The following is a 25,505-nucleotide window of genomic DNA, read 5'->3' as shown; positions in this document are numbered from 1 at the left end:
TTTCATGCAATTTCTTTTTATCACGAAATGCCCTTCTTTTTGATCTCCCCTTCCCAGTCATTTAAAAATATAAAAAGTCTTTTAGTTCATGGATAGTACAAAAACAGGTAGTGCTCCCTATGACTAGTATAGAGTAACTTTCTCTGAGGAAATTGAACACTTTAAATTAACCGGTTATCCAAGTAGATAACTCCAGATCTGTTTTATCTTGCAAAAGTGAAACTGTAATACCCATTATATAAGAGCTTTCCATTCCCCTCTGCCCTCAACCCCTGAAAACCACCATTTTATACTATTAACTACTGTAGGAATATAAATGCATATAAATACAGTCATACATGTTTGTCTTTTTGTGACTGACTTATTTCATTTAGCACAGCATCCTCAATGTTCATCTGTATTGTAGCATGTGTCGGAATATCCTGCACTTTAAAGGCTGAATGATATTCCATTTTATGTATATACCACATTTTGTTTATCCATTTATCCATTAATGGTTGCCTGGCTTGCTTGGCTGTTGTGCCTTGGCTGCTGTGAATAATGCTGCTATAAACATGGGTGTGCATATATCTCTGAGATCCAGCTTTGAGTACTTGTGGGTATACACCCAGAAGTGAGATTGCTTGGATCATATGGTAATTTTATTTTTTAATTTTTTGAGGAGCTGCCATACTGTTTTGCACTGCAGCTGTACCATTTTATGATTTCATCCACAGTGCATAAGCATTCCAATTTCTCTACATCCTTGCTAACACTTACATTCTATTTTTTAAATAGTAGCCATCCTAAGGGGAGTGAAACAATATATTTGGGTTTTATATGCATTTCCTTAATTATTAGTGATATGAGCATCTTTTTCTGTGCATATTGACCATTTGTGTTATCTCTGGAGAAATGTTTATTAAATTCTTTGCCCATGTTAAAATCATGTTGGCCAACTATATTATTTTCAAGAACACAGTTTTTTTCCTCTCTTGCAGTGTTTTCTATGAGTACAGATAAGTAAGTTAATGTAATTTATTATTACTTATAAAGGTTATAACTTAAAAGAATGAGGAGCACAGTAAGTGGAAGTTCTAATTTACCAAAAGCCAGTCTAATATAGAAGCCAAACATTCTGTAATTGTTTTCAAAGTGCATGAACAGCAGCCTGGGAAGAGGAAGTGCATATAATGTGACTAAAAAAGAAATAGGATTGATTTTTATGTGTCCTATAGACTTACTCATTCACACCTTGCTGTATATTGTAATCAAATAGTATGTTAATCAGTTTAGAGAGTTATTATGCTCTGTAGTATTTAGACATACATGGTAAGTAGTTCATAAAATTGGTTCTGATGTATCCAGCCAAAATCATTTCAAGTTTTATTCTTTTACATTGTCTTTCTCCTCATTGATATTGTGAGTTCATAGTGTGAGCACTGTCTTGTCTCTTAGGTCCAGTGACTTACAATAGAACTGATTGTATAAGTGATCCATAGTATGGATGAATTTTTAAATATCTAAATGGTCAGTAAAAACAGTTTTTCCTCATCCTCTGTACTTTTTTTTTTATATATTGAGCTGGGCTTTGTTTATACCTATCCTTCCTTCCTGCTGTTCTGTGCTCTTTGCTAATGGTTATTGAACCATTACCTTAAAATAGGTAACTGTGAGGTTAGTCTTCATTGTTAGGTGAATAGATAAGTTAGGCCTGCATGAAGAAACTCACTGTTGTCCCTAAAACACATCAAGTTCATTGTCTTCAAATAGGAATTCATGATCTATCTCCCTGAAGCAGTTCCTTTTATAGTGACTGTTATTACCAGTTATTCATGTGTAAACCAGAAACATTTCCCTTTCCCTTACTTTTCAGATTCTGTCTACTACCAGCTCCTGTTGTTTTTTTCATCTCCTAGATATCTTTCTGATCTTATGTGGTACTTGTTCAAGCTGGTGCCTTCTCTTACTGGATCACTACAGTGGCCACCTAACTGGTGTCCATGAATCCACCTTGGAATCTATAATTAGGCAGAAATGCTGCCACTGGAATACTTCCCCAGTAACAGTACTTAATATTTTACATGATTTAATTTATTTTTTTAAATCTTTATTTATTTATGAGAGAGATAGTATGCCTGGAAGTAGTGGGGAGGGGCAGAGGAAGAGGGAGAGAGAAACTCAAGCAGACTACCCACTGAGCATGGAGCCTAATGCAGGGCTTGATCTCACAACCAAGATCAGACCTGAACCGAAAGCAAGAGTCTAATGCTTTAACCAAGTGCACCCCCCAGGTGCCCTTAATTTTCCATTTTTTCATTTTTCTTTATTGTTGGCAGTTTGGGGTTTATGACCAATAGTAAAAAGGGGAAGAAGTGATATTGCTTATTTCTTGTCACTGTAAAGATATGTGTCCTTTTTTTCATAAGGCAGATAGCTTGGCATTGAGAAATAAGTGTTAAGTCAGAAAATTACTATAACTGAAAGAAAACTTGGTATAAGTCAGACTTTTTGAATGTACAGATTGCTGAAAGACTATGAGGGCCGACCTTATAAGGTATAAACTTAATAGGCTTTGCATTTATCGCTCCCATTTCGGCAGCTTTGAGATAATACACAAATTAAAAATGTATGAGAATGATGTGACCCACAGTTTCTTTGAGTTCTGTATTCTGTATTGAATTTCCATAAAATGACAGTCATAACATTTGTAAAGATACTAGAGGATTGGTTATACTCTAGACTATTCTGGTCATGGAGTGAATAGTTTGAGCCATACAAACCTATTTTATAGACTTAAAATGTGTGAATATAACTTCATGTGGTTCAGCCTGTTTAAAAAAAAATCACAATTTCTTATCCTTTGTTAAAATTGATTTACTTATATATTTATCTAAAGTTACAGATTGGTTGGGTGCCTGGGTGGCTCAGGTGGTTAAGCATCTGACTTGGTTTCAGCTCAGGTCATGATCTCAGGGTTGTGAGATCAAGCCGTGTATTGGGCTCTGTGCTGGACATGGAGCCTGCTTAAGATTCTCTCTCTCTCTCTCCCTCTCACCTGATATTAGATCTCCCTGTCCCCCTCTATATATACACATACATACATACATATATGTATATGTACACACACACACATATATATTTATAAATATAAATTAAAAAGTTACAGGTTGGCATTTCTATCAAGGTTGAAGGTAATAGAAAATGTTACTAAAATTATTTTGTATCTTGGGTGATTTGGTCTTTGGAAATGTATCTTTCTAGAGAAACGTTATGATCTTGATGGGCTTATACACTCATTTATGTATCTGGCATCTAAACTTTTGGCATTCTCTGGAGTTGTACAGTAATTTAGAGTTGGGAATGTTGGTTAAAGATTGTTGGTTAAAGATTTATTTTCATCGAGCAGCATAATTTATGTTGAACGTGTCTTTGTGGGCATTTGGAGTGGGTAGGGTTCCTAAGCAGAGTGGTTTATTTTTTTGGAAATCTTTTGGATTTATTAATTTAAAAATTCAATTTTTTTCTTCTTTTTTTGAAGGTTTAGGCTAGTGAAATTGAAAGTGAATAAAGGAATGCTCTACTGTTTGTTAATATCCTTCTGTTGCTTTCTCTTCTCACATCACTTACTTGGCATGCAGTTTTGGGGAGGTTGCTTATTTTCTAGGACTCAGTAATAGTAAGTAAAAATTATGGAGGCTGTATATTCCAGGAACCTGCTAAGGGCTTGCCATTATTATCTCATTGATTTGCATAAGAATCCTGTGAAGTAGGCTCAGTTATTACCAGGATTTTATGGATGAGGACAGAGCTGGGGATTTGAACTCTGGCAGCAGAGCCCATGCTCTTAACCCTAAAGCTATTTTGCTAATAGTAAGTGTCCACAGAAATCCATTTTAAGAGTCATTTTGAAGATATGATAGAGATGATATTGGTGAAATAATAACCTTTGTTGAAACCACTGTATAAACATCTAGAATATTTTATCCTTATTATAATACATTGTTTCAGATAGTGTTTTAAAAGGTAGATAGTGCTCAACTTGGACTTCTTAGGTAGAGTACCCGCAACTTCCTTGTTGGAGATTTACTTCCCTGCTGCAGATGGACTGTACCAGATAACTGTTCTGGAGCCCTTCTTTCACCCTGCCCTATTGGGATAGAATAGACCAAGAAGGAGTACTGTGAGGCAGTAAATCATCACTATGCTTTTGAGGGTATATCAAAATGGTTACCTCTGAGGAGTGGGATTTTGGGAGACAGGGGAGTTTTGGGACTTTCATTTTTATATTTCTGTATTATTTATTTCAACCAGCATTTATTACACTGATAATGGGGAAAAAGCATGGAACTTTTAAAAAAGATTCTTAAGTAACTAGTACTTAGGTTAGTGATAGGATACCAGTTGACACTAGTCTGGGTTTTACCAAATTCCTATTTTGGACCTTTCTTAGAAAACATTGCTTTTTACATGTATAAGCACGTGTGTGTTCATTTTCTCTCTCTCTTAAGCACACACCCCCCCCCCCTTACACTCTCCTTTTGGACTGTTCTTTTGGGATAAGGGGTGCTTAATTGAGTGGATATTAGTTCTAACAATAGGTAATAAGACTTAATCTCTCAGTATCTCAATTGCCTTATCTTTAAGATGATAACTGGATGTTAAAGTAGATAAATAGCCTCCTATAAAAATGTTGTGTATGTATACAGATGTACGTACGTGCATATATATGTGTGTATATGTATATGTGTATGAGAGAGAAATTGATTCTAAAAATAGCAAATTACTATAAGCTTAAAGAAAGTAGAGGAATGGGAGTTAGTTACATTACTTTGACATTAACAGAAAAAAATTAGGCATTGAAGTATATGCTATTTTACCTACCAGGAAATTCTAACCACAGGGAGAAAGCTAGAAGGGAGCTTATTATGTACATAATAAATGCCAGTCTTTATTGAGTACTTGTATTGTAGCATACATATATGCTCACACTTACTGACTGCTAAGTGACAGGTTTAGTTTAAAACTTCATATACACTTACTTTATTCTAACAGCTATAAGGTAAATACTTCTATTCATTTTATTTATTTATTTAAAAAGATTTTATTTATTTGACAAAGAGACAGCGAGAGAGGGAACACAGGCAGGGGGAGCAGGAGAGAGAAAAGCAGGCTTCCCGCGGAGCAGGTTGCCTGATGTGGGGCTCAATCCCTGGACCCTGGAATCATGACCTGAGCCAAAGGCAGACAGACGCTCAACGAACTGAGCCACCCAGGCACCCCCATTATCCATTTTATATATAAAAAAGCTGAAGCATGGTTAAGGAACTTGGCCATGCTTACATATCTTGTCTATTTGTGTATTTATTTTTGATGAAAGAAAAATTAATGGCCAGACACTTATTTATTTATTTATTTTCCCCCCAGGCCCCCGAGACTTTTATTTATAAGAATAAAATTGGAATTAAATTATTACTCATTATCTAAGGTCATGAGTGGTAGAGAAGAAGAAACCAAAACTTTATTCTGCTTTACTCTGATGCAAGCTATAATTTTTTATATGAATAATTTGGTCTCAATATGTCTGCATTCTTTGCTGTAAGGGTTACAACAAAAGTGTTTAAAATGACTAAGTATCTTAAAGATAAGGTGAGGTATTAATTTGATATGGAGTGGTCCTAGATTAGACCTGTCTTTATTTACCACAGGCATATATAATTGAATGTATGTACAGGATTCAGGAATCAGGCTTTCATGCTTACTCTTTTCAGTCATTCTAGATGAAATATTTGGGATGTGTGTCTGTGAAAGAGTATAGTTACGTGTATGTATGTATATCTATAATATACGTTAAAAAATTGAAAGAGAGATACTTTATGATATGTGAAATTCAAATATTAGTGCCTAAAAATAAAATTTTATTGGAACACAGCTGTTTTGCATTATGCTGTTTTGCAAGTGATGCCGACTAAACAGAACTAATATATACACACAGTACATACATGTGTAGGTAGATGGATAGATTATATAGCTCAGATAGTTTAGTGAAACAGAATAAAGTACAGAATCAGACCCATATTTATGTGGGAATATGATAGATGGCTAGAAAAGTATTTCAAATCAGTGGGAAAGGTTGCATTTGTGAGAAATTTTATGACATTTTCCTTTGGAAAATGTTATATAACTATATACAATGAAATTCTAAATAGATTAAATTTCCAAATGTTAGTATTTAAACTCACAAGGAAAAAAAATGTGGGAGATGTTTTTATTAGATTCATAGGGGGAAAAGGTTGTGAAAGAAATTGGGTTGCTTTTGTGATAGCTCATTTAACATGTTCATTTAAGTACCAAAAAATTAGAATATTTGGTTTTAAATTGGCAAGCCGTGGCATAAGTGTTGGAATGTAATGTAGTCAACAAAAATAATAGCTATGTTTACTAAATATATGGTACAAAATACTGTGTATGAAAATAGATATATTCTATTAACTGTGTTAAAATGGGTGTTTAAAGACAAGAGGCAGAAGTAAATTCTGGAGTGTTGAACAGTGTAGACTTCTTAAATTCTTTTTGTTTCCTGTACTTTGTAATGTGTTAAAAAACTAATGAAAAGGAGTGGTTTAAATGGAATATTTTATCTTGTTGAAATAATTTCTAACTTTATCATGGTGTTTCTGTTTTTAATCAGAGAGTTCTTTGCTTTATCAAGTATAATGTGAAAAGTATTAATCGAAGAAAGACCTTAACTGTTCTGTATAAATCAGCTTATCAGATGAAATATAAAAAGTAACAATTAAAATCTGGAATGAGTTAAAATATTTTCAGACTTCAGGAAGTTTTAAATTTAAAAATGTAAGGCAGTGGCTTAGCAGCAGTTGAATCTATTAGAAAGGTCTAAGTGGGCACATTCATTTACTTTTTGGTAACTGTTATTAACCTTTCTGGTATTAACATACTTTCTAGATATCGTGATTTTGTTTTGACTGTCTGCCAAGGAAGATGAAGTCTTAAGGTAATTAGAAAATGATATAATGAAAGATACATTCCTTGTAATAAAAAGGTGATATAACTATGAAGTGATGCTGACTAAACAGAACTAATACTATGTCTAAATACATAAGTCTTTTTTAGACCGGTTACCTTGGGAGGCAAGTTTTATAATAACTAACATCTACTGAGTTAGTTGAAAGTGTGTGTGTGTGTGTGTGTGTGTGTGTGCGTGTGCGCGTGTGCGTGTGTGTATGTATATAAGAGAGGGAGAAAGAAAATGTTTATTAGAAGGGGCCATGACATACTTCCCTAATGGTTAAAACTGTGGTCTTCCTTAATGTTTCCCTAAGTTTTTTCTTACAGAAAAGGGTATGATCTCTAATTTGGATAGTGACATCTCCTTATATTTTTTATGTGAAATTGTAGGTTTATAATACATTTTATGGAGCAGTTTAGTAAGAATAGTAGCATAATTAGGAGACAGGTGGCTGTATTTAGAGATGGGTATTCTTTAAGGATGCTATGGTCTTTATAGTGGCTTTTATAATTTCTTTTTCAAAAGTATATTAATGTATAATAAAGAATTTAATGGATTTTAGTGAAATTAGATATTCTTCAGAAAATCTCACCTCTTGTAATTAAGGACCAAACTTCTGGTGTCAGAAATAACAGTTTGATTCCATAAAAAATTATAATTTTTGAAATGTATTTGCTACAGCAGGAGTCAGCAAAGTACGTATTTTTGTATGGTTAAAAAAATTGAAAGAGCAATACTTTACGATATGTGAAATTCAAATATTAGTGCCTACAAATAAAGTTTTATTGGAACACAGCTGTTTTGCATTATAATGGCAGAACAGAGTAATTGTGACAGAGACCTATATGACTTTCTTTTTACTTCATACAGCTTTTGGTGCATTACAGATTTCAGTATTGCTGTTATAACTTGACAGTGTTTTGAGTACCATGTGTATCGCCAGCCTACAGTATTTATTTTTTTATGCCAGTGCATATCTATCATGTCAAAACAAGAAAAGAAAAGAAAAATGGACTCTGAGTGCCATGTTTTTGTTTTTGTTTCTGTTTTTTTTTTTTTTAAAGAATTATTTATTTATTTATTTGACAGAAAGATAGAGATCACAAGTAGGCACATAGGCAGGCAGAGAGAGGGGGGAAATCAGGCTCCCGGATGAGCAAAGAACCCGATGCGGGGCTCTAACCCAGGACCCTGAGATCATGACCTGAGCCGAAGGCAGAGGCTTTAACCCACTGAGCCACCCAGGCTCCCCTGAGTGCCATGCTTTTTAAGGCACAGTGGAGTATGTATTATTTTGTTGAATTAGAGAGCAAAACATTTTTTTTTTATTATGCAGTGACACTGTAGCTGTTAGAGAAGAATATATGTTGACATTATTAGACTAGGCATATATTATACTATTCTCAGTTCTATTTTCTTAAAGTAAGTCAATTTAAAATGGGGTATCTTATCACAGCATAATTTCTTCATAGAAATATAAATTGAAAATGAGGCTGCCACCAAAATAAGTTTCCAAGTGGCTCATTTCTTAGCCAAGCAAAGCCATTTACTGATGGTGAGTTAATTAAATTGTATTTGATTGCAGCAAAAAAAATGAGTCCAGAAAAAATAAACTCGTTTTAGAATATAAATTTTTTGGCAAGAACAGTTGATTTAAGAGTTAAGGACATTTGAAGCAGTATCAATAGTCAATTAAAAAAACAAGTAATTTATAGTGGTTTTCCTTGGCTTTTGCTGAGTTGACAGATGTTATTGATACTGTTCAGTTGTTGTTTATGCAAGGTGTCATTGCCAAGTTTGAAGTGGCAGAACAATTAGACCCTATGAATAGTCTGTGGAGAACAACTACACACAAGAAGTTGAGAAAATACTAAGTACAATCTGAAGTGGAATCTGCTAAGATGTGTTAAAAGTGATGGTGGTAAAAATGTGTGGAACAGAAAAAGGCTTAGTTGGATAACTTTATAAAGCTTATAAAAATGTGAGGTGTTCAAAGCTCTGGTTATTTGTTGTGTTATTCATCAGTAGGTACTTTGCATAAAATTTTGAATTTATCATGTGTTATTGAATCAGTATTATCAGTGGTGCACTTAATTTGCTCTCATGGATTTAATTAGCATCAGCTGCATGAATTTTTTTTGGATATAGAAGCTGAATTTCTTGACTGGTTTAGTAGTAAAATTGTTTACAATTTTTTGAGCTTAAGGACAGAGATTGAAATTTTTCTGAATGAAGTGGGATGGCCTTCAACCACTATTGTCAAATACTTATTGGCTTTGGAAATTGTTTTTTTTTTTTAATATCTGGAAATACTTTTAAATGAATCTAACCTAAAATGATGAGGTGAAATAGTGCTTACATGTGAAATTTAGCTGCAGTTTAGTCATTTCAGTGTCAACTGATGTTTGAATCACAAGTAACATCAAGCTGCTTTATTCATTTCTTCTACTGTCAAAGCGAGAGCTTCATTCCCATATGAATTTGCATGAATATATTTTCCATCATCAAACTACAGTGCCAGCAACATTTTTCACACATTGATGCACGTGCAAAGGAAGTTTCCATATCTCAAAATCCATTTAATCGTGCACTTGAGGAACTTCTGCCTTACTTCCAATTGGAAGTGATTAATCTGCAGTATAGTGACCTATTGAAAAGCAAATATCAAAAGAATCTAAGAGATTTCTATAGCTGCCTTCAAAGTCATGAATTAACTTAATTAAAATCATGTACTTGTGGGTTGATATCAGTATTTAGCAGTACCTGTTAGAAAAGACATTTCAAAGATAAATACATAGGCTGATCAACATTATCAGTTGAATATTTGCAATAGATTTTGATGATAGGAAACTAAAATTAAGTGGTACCCCCAATTCCATTTTTTATTAGCATACTTATATTTTATAATATTGTAAAATACTATACTTAGTTATTATATCTTGAATTTTGTCAATAAAAAGTTTGTAGAAATTTTTCTCTCATTATGTAAAGTGTCTACATGGTATTGCCCTTGACCTGCAAAGACTGAAATACAGTTGAGCCCTTGTCAGGAAAAGTTGAGAACCCAGATTCTATAGCATTGCTTCTCAGACATGAATGTACATGATAATTTCCTGAAGATCTTACTAAAATATAGATTCTGGGGCACCTGGGTGGCTCAGTGGGTTAAGCCTCTGCCTTCGGCTTGGGTCATGATCTTGGGATCCTGGGATCGAGCCCACATTGGGCTCTCTGCTTGGCGGGGAGCCTGCTTCCTCCTCTCTCTCTCTGCCTGCCTCTCTGCCTGCTTGTGGTCTGTGTCAAATAAATAAATAAAATCTTTAAAAAATATATAGATTCTGATTTGCTAGGTATAGGGGTGGAACCGACAATTTTGTATTTCTTATAAGCATCGAGGGGTAACAGATGGCTGCTGGTCAGTGGACTGCGTTTTGGGAAGCAAGGCTCTAGTATTCCAGATTATATTTTTATTTAGATAAGTATGCTAGGGATGCCTGGGTGGCTCAGTTGGTTAAGCGTCTGTTTTCAGCTCAGGTCACGATTCCAGAGCTCTGGGATTGAGCCCCATGTTGGGTTCCCTGTGCAGTGGAGAGCCTGCTTCTCCCTCTCCCACTGCCTGCCGCTCCCCACCCCCTGTTTGTACTCTCTGTCAGATAAATAAATAAAATCTTAAAAAAAAAATAGACAACTATGTTAATACTTGTTAAGCATCTGTTATTTGTCAGCAATTATATTAAGGGTTCTTGCATACATTGCTATTAAAATGTCGTAAAAACTTGTTAGACGTGTTGATTATTAGTGAGGTTGGGATTCCCTACAGGAGTTTGGTTAGAAACCAGTTTTTGTTATTCCTTGAGTGTTTAGCTTCCTCTAAGATCTCATGGAGGGCTGAGGTCCTAGAGGAAGCTATATATCTAAGAAACAAAAACAGTGGTAAACAAAATACCACATTATTAGTTGGTTCAGGTAAAAGTAGGGACTTAGGTCCTCATCTTCTCTACTAAATTTCAGTGCATTATAAATTTCAAGCGCTATCAAGCCAAAGAGTAGAAATAATATATAGCACATAAATGTTTTATAAATATTTTCTCCCTGTCTCTTGTTTTTCATTTTTACCACCATGTCTTTTGAACTAACAAAGTTAAAATTTTGGTAAAGTCCAATTTATTTATTTTTTAAAAATTATTTGTAAGAATCGTAAAGTATACATAATACAACATTTACCATTTTAGCTATTTTTAGGTGTACAGTTCAATGCCAATAAGTATATTCACATTATTGTACTGTCATCACCACCATCCATTTCCAGAACTTTTGTATCTTCCCCATTGAAACTCTGTACCCATTAAACACCTAACTCCTCATTCCACCATACCCGCTGTCTGTGACAGCCATCATCTACTTTCTGTCTCTGCATTTGGCTATTACGAATCTCATATAAGTGGAATTATACAATATTTGTACAATTGGTTTTGTACAATTTGTACAATTCACTTACCATAATGTCTTCAAAGTTCATCTATATTTTAACCTGTGTCAAAATTTCCTTCATTTTTAATGCTGAATAATACTCCATTTTATGCATATACCACATTTTGTTAATCCATTCATTCATCAGTGGACACTTAGGTTGCTTCTACCTTTTGGCTATTGTGAATAATGCTGGTATGAACATGGTGTATAAAGGTCTATTCTAGGGGCACCTGGGTGGCTCAGTGGGTTAAAGCCTCTGCCTTTGGCTCAGGTCATGATCCCAGGGTCCTGGGATCGAGCCCCGCATCGGGCTCTCTGCTCAGTGGGGAGCATGCGTCCCCCTCTCTCTCTGCCTGCCTCTCCGCCTACTTGTGATCTCTCTCTGTCAAATAAATAAATCAATCTTTAAAAAAAGAAAAAAAAAGGTCTGTTCTAGTTCTTACTTTCACTTCTGTTGGATATATACTGAGAAGCGGACTTTCTGGATCATATGGTAATTCTGTGCTCGATTTTTTTTGAGAAATTGCCACATAGTTTTCCACAATGGTTGCACCAGTTTACATTCCCACTAGCCTTGCACAAGGGTTCAAATTTCTCCACATCCTTACTAACACTTAGTATTTTCTGTTCTATGATAGTAGCCATCCTAATGGGGATGAAGTGGTATGTCACTGTGGGTTTTGATTTACATTTCCCTAAGATTGATATTGAACCTCTTTTCATGTACTTACTGGCCAGTTACATATCTTTGGAGAAATGTCTGTTTATGTACTCTGCCCATTTTTTTTTTTTTAAGATTTTATTTATTTATTGGACAGACAGAGATCACAAGTAGGCAGAGAAGCAGGCAGAGAGAGAGGAGGAAGCAGGCTCCCTTCTGAGCAGAGAGCCCGATGCGGGGCTCGATCCCAGAACCCTGGGATCATGACCTGGGCTGAAGGCAGAGGCTTTAACCCTCTGAGCCACCCAGGCGCCCCTGCCCATTTTTTTTTTAAGATTATTTTATTTTATTTTATTTTAGAGAGACAGCAGGGGGAGGGGCAGAGAGAGAGGGAGAAAGAGCATCTTAAGCAGACTCTGTGCTATGTGCAGAGCCAAACATGGAGCACAGAGCCCAATGTGGATTTCAGTCCTATGACCCTGAGATCATGACCTGAGCTGAAAGCAAGAGTCAGATGCTCAACTGACTGAACCACCCAGGTCCCACCCCTTGCCTCCCACCTCTTTTAAAAAGATTTTATTTATTTAACAGAGTGAGAGAGCACAAGCAGGGGGAGCAGCAAAGGGAGAGGGAGAAGCAGGCTCCCCGCTTAGCAGGGAGCCCAGTGCAGGACTTGATCCTAGGAACCCTGAGATCATGACCTGAGCCAAAGGCAGATGCTTAACCAACTGAGCCACCCAGGCCCTTCCTCCCCTACCCCTGTTTTAAATTGGGTTGTTTGGGTTCTTTTGTTAAGTTGTAGGATTTCTTTATGTATTCTGTAAGGGATCTTGCATTTTCCTAGTTTTTTTTTTTTTTTTTCAAGATTTTACTTATTTATTTCACAGAGCGAGATACACAGCGAGTGAGGAAACACAAGCAGAGGGAATGGGAGAAGAAGAAGCAGGCTTCCTGCTGAGCAAGGAGCCTGATGCGGGACTCCATCCAAGGACCCTGGGATCATGACCTTAGCCGAAGGCAGACACTTAACAACTGAGCCACCCAGGAGCCACATTTCCCAGTTTGATATCTAAGAAATCATTGTCAGATCCTCCAAGATCATGATGCTTTCCCCTGTGTTTTCTTCTAAGAGTTCTGTAGTTTTAGGTCTATACATGCAAATGCAAGATCCCTTGGATATGAAGAAGGAATGGGATCAAAAGCAAAAACTGAAGGCTTCAGCTTTTTAAAGGTAGTGACCTCTTTGAGATGGAAGAAAGAGGAGTGGGCAGAAAATATATATTCAGGTACAGATATATGCAAGTAAATATGGAAGGATGGCCATTATCCATCCAGTCCTCTGTCTAGATAAAAATTAAAGATAATGAGGGGCACCTGGGTGGCTCAGTCAGTTAAGCGTCTGCCTTGGGCTCAGGTCATGATCCCAGAATCCTGGGATTGAGCCCTGCATCAAGCTCCATGCTTGGCGGGAAGCCTGCTGCTTTCTCTCCCACTCCCTTTGCTTGTGTTCGCTCTCTCTCTCTGTCAAATAAATAAATAAAATCTTAAAAAAAATATGAAAGAAAATGAAAACAATTTCAAGAGATGAAATCTATAGGAATAACTGTTAACCTTTAAGATAGAGGAATGTAAGAGTATGTGGAAGGGGTCTAGTTAGACACGAATAAAAGAAATTTAAAATTGAACTTTAAGTAGAATTTGTGTTACTTTAGTCTGCATAGTAGCAATTACACGAGGATGCTGATTTTTCCCCTTTAATTCTCCAGTGATTTTTTAATAATAGCTGTTACCTCAGTGATCTGTTTGATATATGTATAATTTTTATCCACCGATAGAAACTGAAAACCATCAAATGTACCAAAAATCTCTGGGATTTGAAAGTCATAAAACAATCTTTTCCGGTTTAAAATATAGTCAGAAAAGGTATAAACAAATAAAATAATTAACTATTAATGTCACTTAGTGTCAGAATTCTGTATAAGCTAGCATTATACTTTGAGAGTGGTATTTTTCAAACTTTGGACCTATGGTCAATTAATGGCACATGAAGTCAATTAAATAGCTCACAACTAGTGTTTTTTTCACCTAATGGACAAAAATAGACTAGAAAATAGTGGTGTGCACTGCATGCAGTAAGAAGAATTTGTGAAATTTTTTGATACATGATTGTATATGTTTGTGTACTGAGTTGTGTGGAAAATATATTTCTTATTCTGGATTGCAGTCACAAGTGTTGGAAATTCACTGTTGGTTGTTTCGTTAAATGAGCGAAGGACATGATAAAATTTTAAAGTCTCTTAATCTGTTTATAGAATACATTCATTAAGTTTGTAGTGACATCTCCACTAACCACATCCCTATATTTTGCGTTTGTGTGTATATGAAGATATATATATTTGTGTTTTATTTTCCTTTTCTTAATAGGTGCAATGGATGAGCTTCATAGTCTGGATCCAAGAAGGCAAGAATTACTGGAAGCTAGATTTACAGGAGTTGCAAGTGGGAGCACAGGGAGCACTGGCAGTTGCAGTGTTGGAGCAAAAGTGAGTAGAATTAAAATCTTTATTTCACATTCTTTCTTTGTATTAAATGATCCAGAATATATTTTATAAAAGAATCCTGCATATGTGCTTAATAGCAAATCATTATTTACTGTAATTTTTATAATGTATGGGGGAAAATCCAGTATTTATAAACCTGATTTTTACTATAGCATAACATACTTCAGGGGCATAATAGGTTTCAGGAGTAAAAATTAATTTAGTAGATTGAATTGCTCTTCTTCCATTATATAATTTTTACTTTTCCCGTCCTGTGTCTCTTCTTTGCCTCTGTGATCCTTGGTCCTACCTGTATATGTTCCTATTTGTACAATTGCTGCTTAAAACCTTAGTGTATCTATTAGGCTTTCCAGTGATAGATCTCACGTTGTCTTCAACTCCCCATTACCTCACATTGTAGTGGATTTCATGTACTTTCTCTTTTGTGGACCTCTGTGAGCATTTATTTAGGATATATTTACAGGAGCATAATTGCTGGGTTATACAGTGTATATAGAGTTAAATTGAATGAATAGTGTAAGATTGCTATTCAGAACAGTTGTACAGGCCTAACCTGTACTTTTAACAGAATGCATGATCATTTATGTACCCACATCCCAGAAACACTTGGCATCCTCTGGATTTCTCATTTTTGATAGTTTAACAGGTATAAAATAGTATCCCTCTTTCTCTCTCTCTCTCTCTTTTTTTTTTCTTGTTCCACCAATTATTTTGAGCATTTCCTCATGTACTTGTTAGCTTTTTGTGAGTCTCTTATAAATTGTTACAATACTTTCCCTGCTTTTGTATCAGGATTACTTTTTTCCCCAAACTGATTTTCCCATGTTCCTTGTATATTCTACATATCAGTTCCTTGTTGGTTGTATACAGTGCAGATAACTTCTCCCATTTTGTCAGTCTGTCGCCTTTGTTCCTGGTATCCATCATTCTAGAGGACTCTTGAATTTTATTATAATCACACTCATTGATTTTTTTCCCTTATAGGCTATAACTCAAGTTTTGAATAGCTCTTGGTATACTAAGAAAACCAGTCATCACTATGAACCATCAGGGTCAAATAGGTCCTTTTCCTTTTTTCTTTTAAACATTTATTTATGAGAGAAAGAGAGAGAAGGAGAGTGAGAGCAAGCAGCGGGAGGGGCAGAGAGAAAGAGAAACCCAGGCAGACTCCCTGCTGCGCATGGAGCTTGTTCTTACATCCTGAGATCATGACCTGAGCCAAAACCAAGAGTTGGATGTTTAACCAACTGCACCACCCAGGAACCCCATCGTTTGCTATTTTTATATTTTAAGTTATTTTACTATTAATTTATAGGAGTAAAGGTATAACGAGTGACAACTTTATTAGATATTTTAATAAGAATTTAAGCTAAAATCCTCTTTGTAGCAAGTAAATCTTGGTGCACAAACATCAAAAAAGATAAAGGATATTGTCATGTATCCTTTGAGCATGAAGTGTCCAGATTCATATAGAAGAATATGATGAAGTCCTTCAGTTGAATGACTGACTAATGAAAATACCATGTTTCCTTTTTTTCCTTAGAAATAGGTTATGGAATTCATTGATTCTTGAATTTAAGAAAATTCATCTAGGATAATATCATTCGATGACCCTGAGATTTCACTTCTGTAGCCATTGCCACCAGTTTTAGAGTCTAGAAGTGTTGTTATCTCTTTATACTTACTTTCTGATTTGTCTAATAATTACAAAATGTCTTTCTCTGTTGTTTTCTTCTCTTGAGCAAGTCGGGTGGGAAATGAAAATTTCTAATTCTCCACCGGAGTCCGTGCCGTCTAAAATCAGTCTGCAAGGATGTTTCTAGTATCTTTTTTTTTTTTTTTTTTTTTTTTTTTTGAGGGAGAGAAACCCAAGCAGACTCCTTGCTGAGCGTGGAGCCTGACATGGGGCTCAGTCTCACGACCCTGAGATCATGACCTGTTCAAAAGTCAAGAGTCCATACTTAATTGACTGAGCCACCCAGATACCCCGTCTCTAGTCTTCTGTACATTCCTGAAAGATAATGCAGTACTTTGGGCAAGACAAGAAGATAACTTGAGAGATGATCACTTATTTCACTATTGCATCACTCTTTTAGGTCATTAAATCTGCATTGTTTTTCTGTTTCTACCATAAAAAACTACTGCAGAGTTGCTTAAAACAAGACATTATTTTCTTATAGTTTTGAGGGTCAGAAGTCTGACATTGTTCTCATTGGGTTAAAATCAAGGTGTGTGCAGAACTTGATTCTTTCTTGGAGGCTCTTGTAGGAGGCTGGGGGACCTTTTCCTTGCCTTTTCTAGCTTCTAAAGGCTGCCTGAATTTTCTTGGCTGCTAGTTTCTTTTTTTTTTTTTTTTTTTTTTAAGATTTTATTTATTCATTTAACAGAGAGAGATCACAAGCAGGCAGAGAGGCAGGTAGAGAGAGAGGAGGAAGCAGGCTCCCCGCTGAGCAGAGAGCCCGATGCGGGGCTCGATCCCAGGACCCTGAGATCATGACCCGAGCCGAAGGCAGCGGCTTAACCCACTGAGACACCCAGGCGCCCCAATGGCTGCTAGTTTCTTTCCTCCATCTTCAAAGCCAGCAGTGATGCAGCTCTCTTACTGTTCTTGGATGTCACATCACCCTCTGACCACAATCAAGAAAGGTTCATCACTTTTAAGTACTTGTGATTAGATTGGCTCATGTCATCTGGATAATCTGGTATAATTCCCCCAATTCAAAGTCCTTACCTCCTTAGATGTGCAAACTCCCATAACATTTGCAGGTTCTGGGAATTAGGTCTGGGAATGTGAGTGTCATTGGGGGATATAATTCTGCCTATCATATCATCATTCTTCTTTTTTTTTCTTTAATGGTTTTTGCTTGTTTTAGCATAGTTGGGAATAATTGATGAACAATGATGAGTAATGAGGTAATTCCTAGGATGATGTAATAACAAAATACAGTAAAAATAAAATCAATAAGATCCCATAATGTAATTTAAATTTGTGAAAGGGTCTATTGGATGTCTGGTGATTAATTACAAGATAGAATGCATTTTATTCCATTAAAAATTAATTTTAGTTTTATCCTTCGGATGATCTCTAAGAAAGAATAAAAGTCCCCAAATATCAATCTTCTTTTAGAGAAAGAGCATGAATGGGGCCAGGGAAGAGGGTGAATCTTAAGCAGGCTCCATGCCCAGTGTGGGCCTGACATGGGGCTCGATCTCACAACCCTGAGATCATGACCTGAGCTGAAATCAGGGGTTGGACCCTGAACCAATTGAGACACCCAGGTGCCACCCTTCTCCTCTCTTACCCCACCTCGTGACAAATACCAGTCTTTACAAATAGGTAGAACTACTTGAAAAAGAAGCTCAAACGTTAAAATTGGGTTCAGTGGGCCCTGAGGTATTCTAGGAGTGAAATACTTTTTCCCCATCCCTGGGCCACAAAGATATTCTGCAGATTCTTCTGTTAATTTTATAGTTTTACTGTCATATTTGCACTTTAGGCCCCACCTTTTATATAGTATTGATAGGGATCCAGTTTTGTTTTTCTCCACCTGGTGAGCCAGTTTTCTCCAAAGTGCTGCTTTTTTAAAAACATTTTTTAAAAGATTTATTTATTTATTTTGGAGGGGTGGGGTCAGAGGGAGAGAGAGATCACTTCAAGCAAACTCTGCACTGCTTGTGGAGCCCTATGCAGGGCTTGATCTCATGACCTTGAGATCATGACCTGAGCTGAAATTCAGAGTTGGACACTTAAACTGAGTGAGCCACCAAGGAGCTCCTCTCCACATTGCTTCTTAAATCATCCATATTTTTCCACTGGTTGGTGATGCTACCTTTATCATATATTAATTTGCCATATATATCTATATAGGTACCATTTATTCAGAAATTTCAGGCAGATATATATATCTATATAGGTACCTATATACCTATATAGATATATATATCTGCCTGAAATTTCTCTTACATTCCACTGGTCTGTATTCTTGTTCTAGTATCACATTTTTAAAAAATACTGCTGTATTTTTGATGCAGCTTTTTTATAAGGTAGACCAAGTATCTTCTTTAATCTTCCTTTATAAAGTTGATTTAGGTTTTTTATGGTTCTTTATTCCCTCATATAAAATTTGAGCATCACTTCATTTGTTTGTTAGCATTTGGGGGGTCTTCTATAATAGATTATTTGTACCTTTTTCCTTAGATTATCAGATAGAATTCTTATTTTGAATGCATTGCGTTTATAGATTAACTGAGGAGTAGTGAAATCTTTTCTTTCTTTTTTTTTTTTTTTTAAGATTTTATTTATTTGACAGAGAAAGAGGGATGACAAGTAGGCAGAGAGGCAGGCAGAGAGACAGAGGGGGAAGCAGGCTACCTGCTTCCGAGCAGAAAGCCCGATGCAGGGTTTGATCCCAGGACCCTGAGATCATGACCTGAGCTGAAGGCAGAGACTTAACCCACTGAGCCACCCAGGCGCCCCGAGGAGTAGTGAAATCTTTATGTGATTAGGTTGTCCCATCCAAATACATGAAATGTATCTCCATTTATTCAGTTTTGCCTATTGAGATCTTAAGAATTTTTGGCTAGTTTTTATGAATTCTTTTGGCTAATTTCTGACTACTTTAAAGTTTTTGTGGCTAAAGTATTGACTGTTGGCCTTTTTTTTTTTTTTTGGGTTGTAACAGTTTTTTGATTCTTTAGGCCTCTCTCACCAATAATTATCTTCCAAAAATGATGGTTTTATTTCTTACACCTCGTGTATATATATATTTTTTCTTTATATTGGTCATGATCTTTGGAAATGGAAATATTCTGTATTGTTTTGTGTGATATTTATGCCACATAACCACTGTCAAATCTAAAAGGAAGGAAAAGCTTAATTTGTAATTTTCAGAATATTGGAAACAACTCAGCTGTTCCTCATCTAAGAGGAATGTATTAAAAAGAAATGTGTATATATATATATTTATACAATGAAATACTATTTAGCAATAAAAAGTAAGAGACTATTGATAACATGCAACAACATGGTGCATCTCAGATGAATGGATTATTCTAAGTTAAAAGAAGTAAGAACCAAAAAACTACATACTACAATACTTTATTCATTTTTTTTTTTTTATGTAAACTCTACACCCAGTGTGGGGTTCAAACTAAAATTCTGAGATCCAAGAGTTGCTTGTTGCATTGACTGAGCCAGCAAGGCACCCCACTTTTTTTTTTTTTTAAGATTTTATTTATTTATTTGACAGAGAGATCACAAGTAGATGGAGAGGCAGGCAGAGAGAGGGGGCGGGGGAGGGAGGGAAGCAGGCTCCCCGCTGAGCAGAGAGCCCGATGCGGGACTCGATCCCAGGACCCTGAGATCATGACCTGAGCCGAAGGCAGCGGCTTAACCCACTGAGCCACCCAGGCGCCCCAAGGCACCCCACTTTTATATCCTTTTTTAAATTTTAAAACATTTTTTTTTTTTAAAGATTATTTATTTGACAAAGAGAGATCACAAGTAGGCAAAGAGGCAGGCAGAGAGAGAGGGGGAAGCAGGCTCCCCACCGAGCAGAGAGCCTGATGCAGGGCTCAATCCCAGGACCCTGAGATCACAACCTGAGCTAAAGGCAGAGGCTTAACCCACTGAGCCACCCAGGCGCCCCTATATCCTTTTTAAGACAAGGGTTGGGTGTCTGGGTGGCTCACTCAGTTAAGTGTCTGCCTTTGGCTCAGGTTGTGATTATAGGGTCCTAGGATTGAGCCCTGCATTGGACACCCCACTTGGTGGGAGCCTGCTTCTCCCTCTCCCTCTGTCTGCTGCTCCCCATGCTTGTGCTTTTTCTTTCTCTTTCTCTGTCAAATGAATAAAAAAAAAAAAACTTAAAAAAAGTAAGACAAGGGTTATCAATGGGAATATTTTGAGCTATTCTTTTGTTACAGATTTCTAATTTATGGCATTACATTTTGAAAATATAGTTTGTATAACATTAATCCCTGTTAATGTGCCCTGTTTTATAAACATTTCATATCTAATAGCTCTTAAATTTAGTCGTTCAGATCTTAAATATTTCCTGTATTATCAGCTTGATCTTTTTCTGAGTGGTGTATTAAGATCTTCAGCTGCATAGGGAACAAAAATATATATATATGAAACATCAGTTGTATTGTAACAGCATTGTATGGTGACAGATGGCAGCTACACTTGTGGTGACCATCGCGTAATGTATAGATTTGTCCAGTCACTCTGTTGTACACTTGAAACTGATGTAACATTGAGTGTCAACTGTGCTTCAGTTAAAAAAAAAAAAAGCATTAGCTGTGATTATTGATTTATGTATTTCAGGTTGCAGTTATCAATATCTATTTGAAGTAGTTGGAGGCCAAATTTTTACATACATACATCTGATTCTGTTCTTTTTATAACCATGTAATTACTTTTCCCTTAAATACTTGCTTTTTTTCAAATCTTAAGATTATCATCTTTGGCTTTCTTTTGGTTTATATGTGTCTTAGATATATGGACATATGTTTTTCTATTATTTTTTACTCATTTTGTTTTAATTGTACTTGTAGACCACATGTCTTTTTTGATAGAATATTAGTATTTTTACTTTTTAAAGGTAGGTCTGGTCCATTGCAAAATGTAATTATTGTTATTTTCTGACTTGGTCTGCTATCTGTTGTCTGATGTCTTCTAATTATACTTCACTTTTATTCCCCTCTATTCCTTGGTTTCCATTGGACAAATGGAGTTTTTCCTGATGTTTTAAAGTTAGTATTAGGATGATACGCTATACTTATTTATTCATTTATATTAATTGTATATATTCTTGAACTGATACTTAAACATTTCTGCAGGATTTCCCACCCCCCACTTTTTTAAAACAACTTTTACTTTGAAAAAATATTATACCTATAGAAAATTGAAAATATTGTACAAAGAATACTTGTATACTCTTTATTTAGATTTAAGAGATGTAAACATTTTGTGAATTTTTGTGCTCATGTATAGACACATCCCTACCATCTTTCTAGTATCACTGTGGTCTCTGCAATGAATGTGAACAGATTTTTCTCCCAAGTAGCCCTGCTTCATTTTAGTGGGGAATAGTACTTAGGGACCAAGCTAGGTATGTTTGTTGTTATGTGATAGTCTCTTGGAGGAATGTCAGCTAATGTAGAAGGGATGTAGAATCAGGAAATCAACATTCAGTATTGCCCAGCACAATTATTAATTAAGGCAAGGATCATCAGTGGATGTTAAAATCATTTAGTAAAATGTTCTGGATACCAGTATATTTTCAAGGTCACAAGGTTTCATCCTATAGAAGAGTTATTTATTAGAAAAGAGAAAATGGATATTTAAAATGGAGAGATTTGTCACCACCACAATAAGCAAGCTCAAATTTTTTATTGGCAGTGTCATAGTCTGACATAAGGCGCATTCTGAAGTGATGCAATAAGAGGAACACAGATCATCTATAGTTCTCATGGTGGAAATGTTGGTTGTCTCCCACACCCCCTGCCATGGTGGAAATGTTTGATTTGAATTTGGTCATGAGAAAATACTCCTGCAACATCCTGCTGGACAACAGGCCTGGACTCTTTCTTCAAAGTGTTCAGTACCATGAAGAACAAAGGGAGGCAGAGGGTCTGTTCCAGATTGGTTGAGACCGAAGAGACATAGTCAGATTGAATCTATGAATCCCGATTTGCTCCTGGATTGGGAGAAAATGGTTATAAAGGATGTTTTTGAGATACTTCAGGAAATTTAAGTATGTACTATATGTTGGATGATGAATTAATTTTGATTTACTGTTCTTTTTGGATAAGCTTGTATTTTTAAAATAATTCATTTGGGTTTAAAAATATAGATGAAGCTACAGAATGTAAGATAGTGTTGAGCAATGACTGTTATAATGGTTTTATCTAAATTGGTAGTGACAATGTGCCTGTGAAATGCAGTATTATTGTTGTAAGCAGCTTTTAGTCACGGTGAACCAGGAGTTTGTAATGTGGAACTTAAAGCACAAGGATTAAATTTCTGATAGTGACAGTGCTCTGGGAGAGGAGGAATAGGAAGAAGGTAAGAAAATTATCTAGGAGTATAGAGTAAAAATTGATTACCTATAATGAAGTATGTTGTGTTTGCTTAAAAGTAAAGTTATAAGCACAGGCAACATAGATATTGTAAAAAAAACTTCTACATTACTGTGACAGGGTGTAGAAGGAGGAATAAAAGGAAATGTAATCCAATAAAAGTGAGGTAGAGAGAAAGAAGAAAAAATAATTCTAATTTTAACTATTATATAATATGGAAGAAATAAAGCCAAGTATATATTATCACAAGTGAGAATCCATCTATAGGCTCTTGACAAGAAACATCTCCCCCAGAATGAATATTTTAGGTCGTCATAGAGAAGAAGAAAGTTAGAATTAAATACAAGTTTGAGGTCAGTTTCTCCCTAACTCAGAACCTTCCAAAGATTTCCCATCACATTTAAGATACAATTCAGTATCTTCATCATGAAAACCTTCTGACCTAACTTTAGACTAACCACCCTATCAACTAACAACCATCCCACTACAACCACATTGTTTTGTCACTTGCCTCAAACATACTTCTAAATGTTTGCTCAACTCTCACCTCTTCAAAGAGGCTTTCTCTGTCCGTTCTATGTAAGAAGATATCACTCTGCCCCTCTCTCCCCTTAATTTCTTTAAAAGTACTTAATTGGTTCCTTACATAATACCAAATATTTATGTTTGGTTTTTGTCTCTTTCCTTTCTTGTACAGTATAAGCTCCATGAGCCCTTGGAGTTTGTTTTTTTTTTTTTTTTTCCATTGCTATATTTCTGGCATCTGCAACAGCAGTAAGGCTTACAATAAATATTTTTGAATGCATGAATGAATATATCAAATAAAACATTCTTTAGAAACAAAAGCCTTGGGACGCCTGGGTGGCTCAGTTGGTTGGGCAGCTGCCTTCGGCTCAGGTCATGATCCCAGTGTCCTCGGATCGAGTCCCACGTCGGGCTTCTTGCTCCGCAGGGAGCCTGCTTCTCCCTCTGATTCTGCCTGCCACTCTGTCTGCCTGTGCTCGCTCTCTCTCTCTCTGACAAATAAATAAATAAAATCTTAAAAAAAAAAAAAAGTTTTAGAAACAAAAGCCTGAGTGGTATAAAGATAGATACTTTTAAAGGACTAATAATCCATAAGGAAGATAGGACAATTATAAATTTTTATAAATCAAGTGGGTCTAAAAATCACATGGTGAATTTATTAAAATGCAGTTATAGCAAGGGCTTTTAATATAATTCTTTTAAATTTTGACTGTTTATGTATAAAACAGCAGGCTATACAGGATTTACTATTTGCACAATATAGTCTATAAGCTTGATTTGGTAGACGTACACATACAATAGTTCTCTTTATTCAAGGATTCTGTAATTGTAAATTCACTTATTCTCTATTTATTTGTAACCGTAAAATCAATACTCCGATTTGCTTTTGCTGGTCACTTAAGGGCCAATGCATGTGCAATGTTGAAAAATTTGTCACCGGGGGCTGAATAAAGCAACATTCTGCCTGTGTGTTTCAGCTCTCGTAGTTTAAACAAGTGTTCTTTTCACAGTTTACTCTGGGAAAAAAAAAAAAAAGTGGCATGCTTTTCACTTTTTTGTGATTTTTATTGGTAATTTTGCTCTTTAAAATGACCCCCAAGGTTAGTAGTGCTAAGGTGCTGCCTAGTGTTCTGAGCACAAGAGGGCTTGTGAGATGCCTTAGGGAGAAAATACTTGTGTTTATAAGCTTTGTTTAAGCATGTGTTACAGTGCTGTTGGCTGTGAATTCACTGTAAATGAATCAACAATATATATTTAAAAAGGTATCCTAAAACAAACTTTTATACAGAACAAGGTCATATATTAATTAGTTAACAAAAATGTGGTGAGAAGCTTGCAGGACCCTAACTGTGTATTTCCCTGAGGTAATGATTTAGCAGCATTCACTAGTTCAGTGTTTACAGCTAATAACAAAAATTTACTGGAGGGAGAGAGAAATTTTATTCGATCATATGCCACTTCTTTAATCTTACCTCAAGCCTGCTTCACCTGTTAATTCTTTACTTGCCCTAGATCCTTGTGGCATGAGTTTGTGACTCTGTTGTAGGATTACAGAGTGAAGGTGAAGGTAAATATTATAAAGTGTACTGATGTAAAAGTTATTGTGTAGCTGTCATGTTGGGAAAAGGAGCTAAAAGTAAAGATTTTATTTTACATAGTGAGGAATCACACATGGTTTAAAGAATTTAAAAATTGTGTATATTTGGTAAGGTAACTATTTGAAGAATTTAAAATAAAAAAGTTAAATATATCAGGATGAAGGGGACAGTGATGCCATTGAACTACTGCCATTGAACTTCGGGGTGCATGGGTGGCTCAGTTGGTTAAGGGTCTGCCTTCGGCTCAGGTCATGATTCTAGGGTCCTTGGATCAAGCCCCAAAGTCATACTCCCTGCTCAGTGGGGAGCCTCCTTCTCCCTCTCCTGCTCCCCCTGCTTGTGCTGTCTCTGTCAAATAAATAAAATCTGAAAAACTAAATAAATTCTTCATCTTTCATGGCAAAGTCAATAAAGAACTTCTTGAAATATAGTACATATAGTAAAATTCTCTGCACCTGTTTGAAAGAAAGGAATTAGCAAAGGAAAAAAGAAGTCAAGAATCTGGTATATGTTGATTTGGAATATTCCAACCTATATTAAGAGAAAAGGAAACAATGCAGGACAGTTTGTATTATGTTATTTTTTTAAATAAG

At 35.8% G+C, this 25,505-nt stretch overlaps 1 protein-coding gene across 2 annotated transcripts in view; it reads left to right on the top strand.

Moving 5' to 3' along the window:
• TLK1 (tousled like kinase 1) overlaps positions 1-25,505 on the top strand; it is a 142,687-nt gene that overhangs the window by 27,966 nt on the left and 89,216 nt on the right. For both annotated transcript variants that reach the window (XM_047722115.1, XM_047722116.1), the window contains exon 2: positions 14,568-14,686. In XM_047722115.1, coding sequence (XP_047578071.1) covers positions 14,568-14,686 — 119 coding nt within the window. The remainder of the gene's footprint in view (positions 1-14,567; positions 14,687-25,505) is intronic.

Source organism: Lutra lutra, chromosome 3, assembly GCF_902655055.1.
Source record: "Lutra lutra chromosome 3, mLutLut1.2, whole genome shotgun sequence".
Lineage (NCBI taxonomy): Eukaryota > Metazoa > Chordata > Mammalia > Carnivora > Mustelidae > Lutra > Lutra lutra.
Note: the sequence above shows the minus strand (reverse complement) of the source record. Positions and strands in the feature narration are given on the sequence as shown.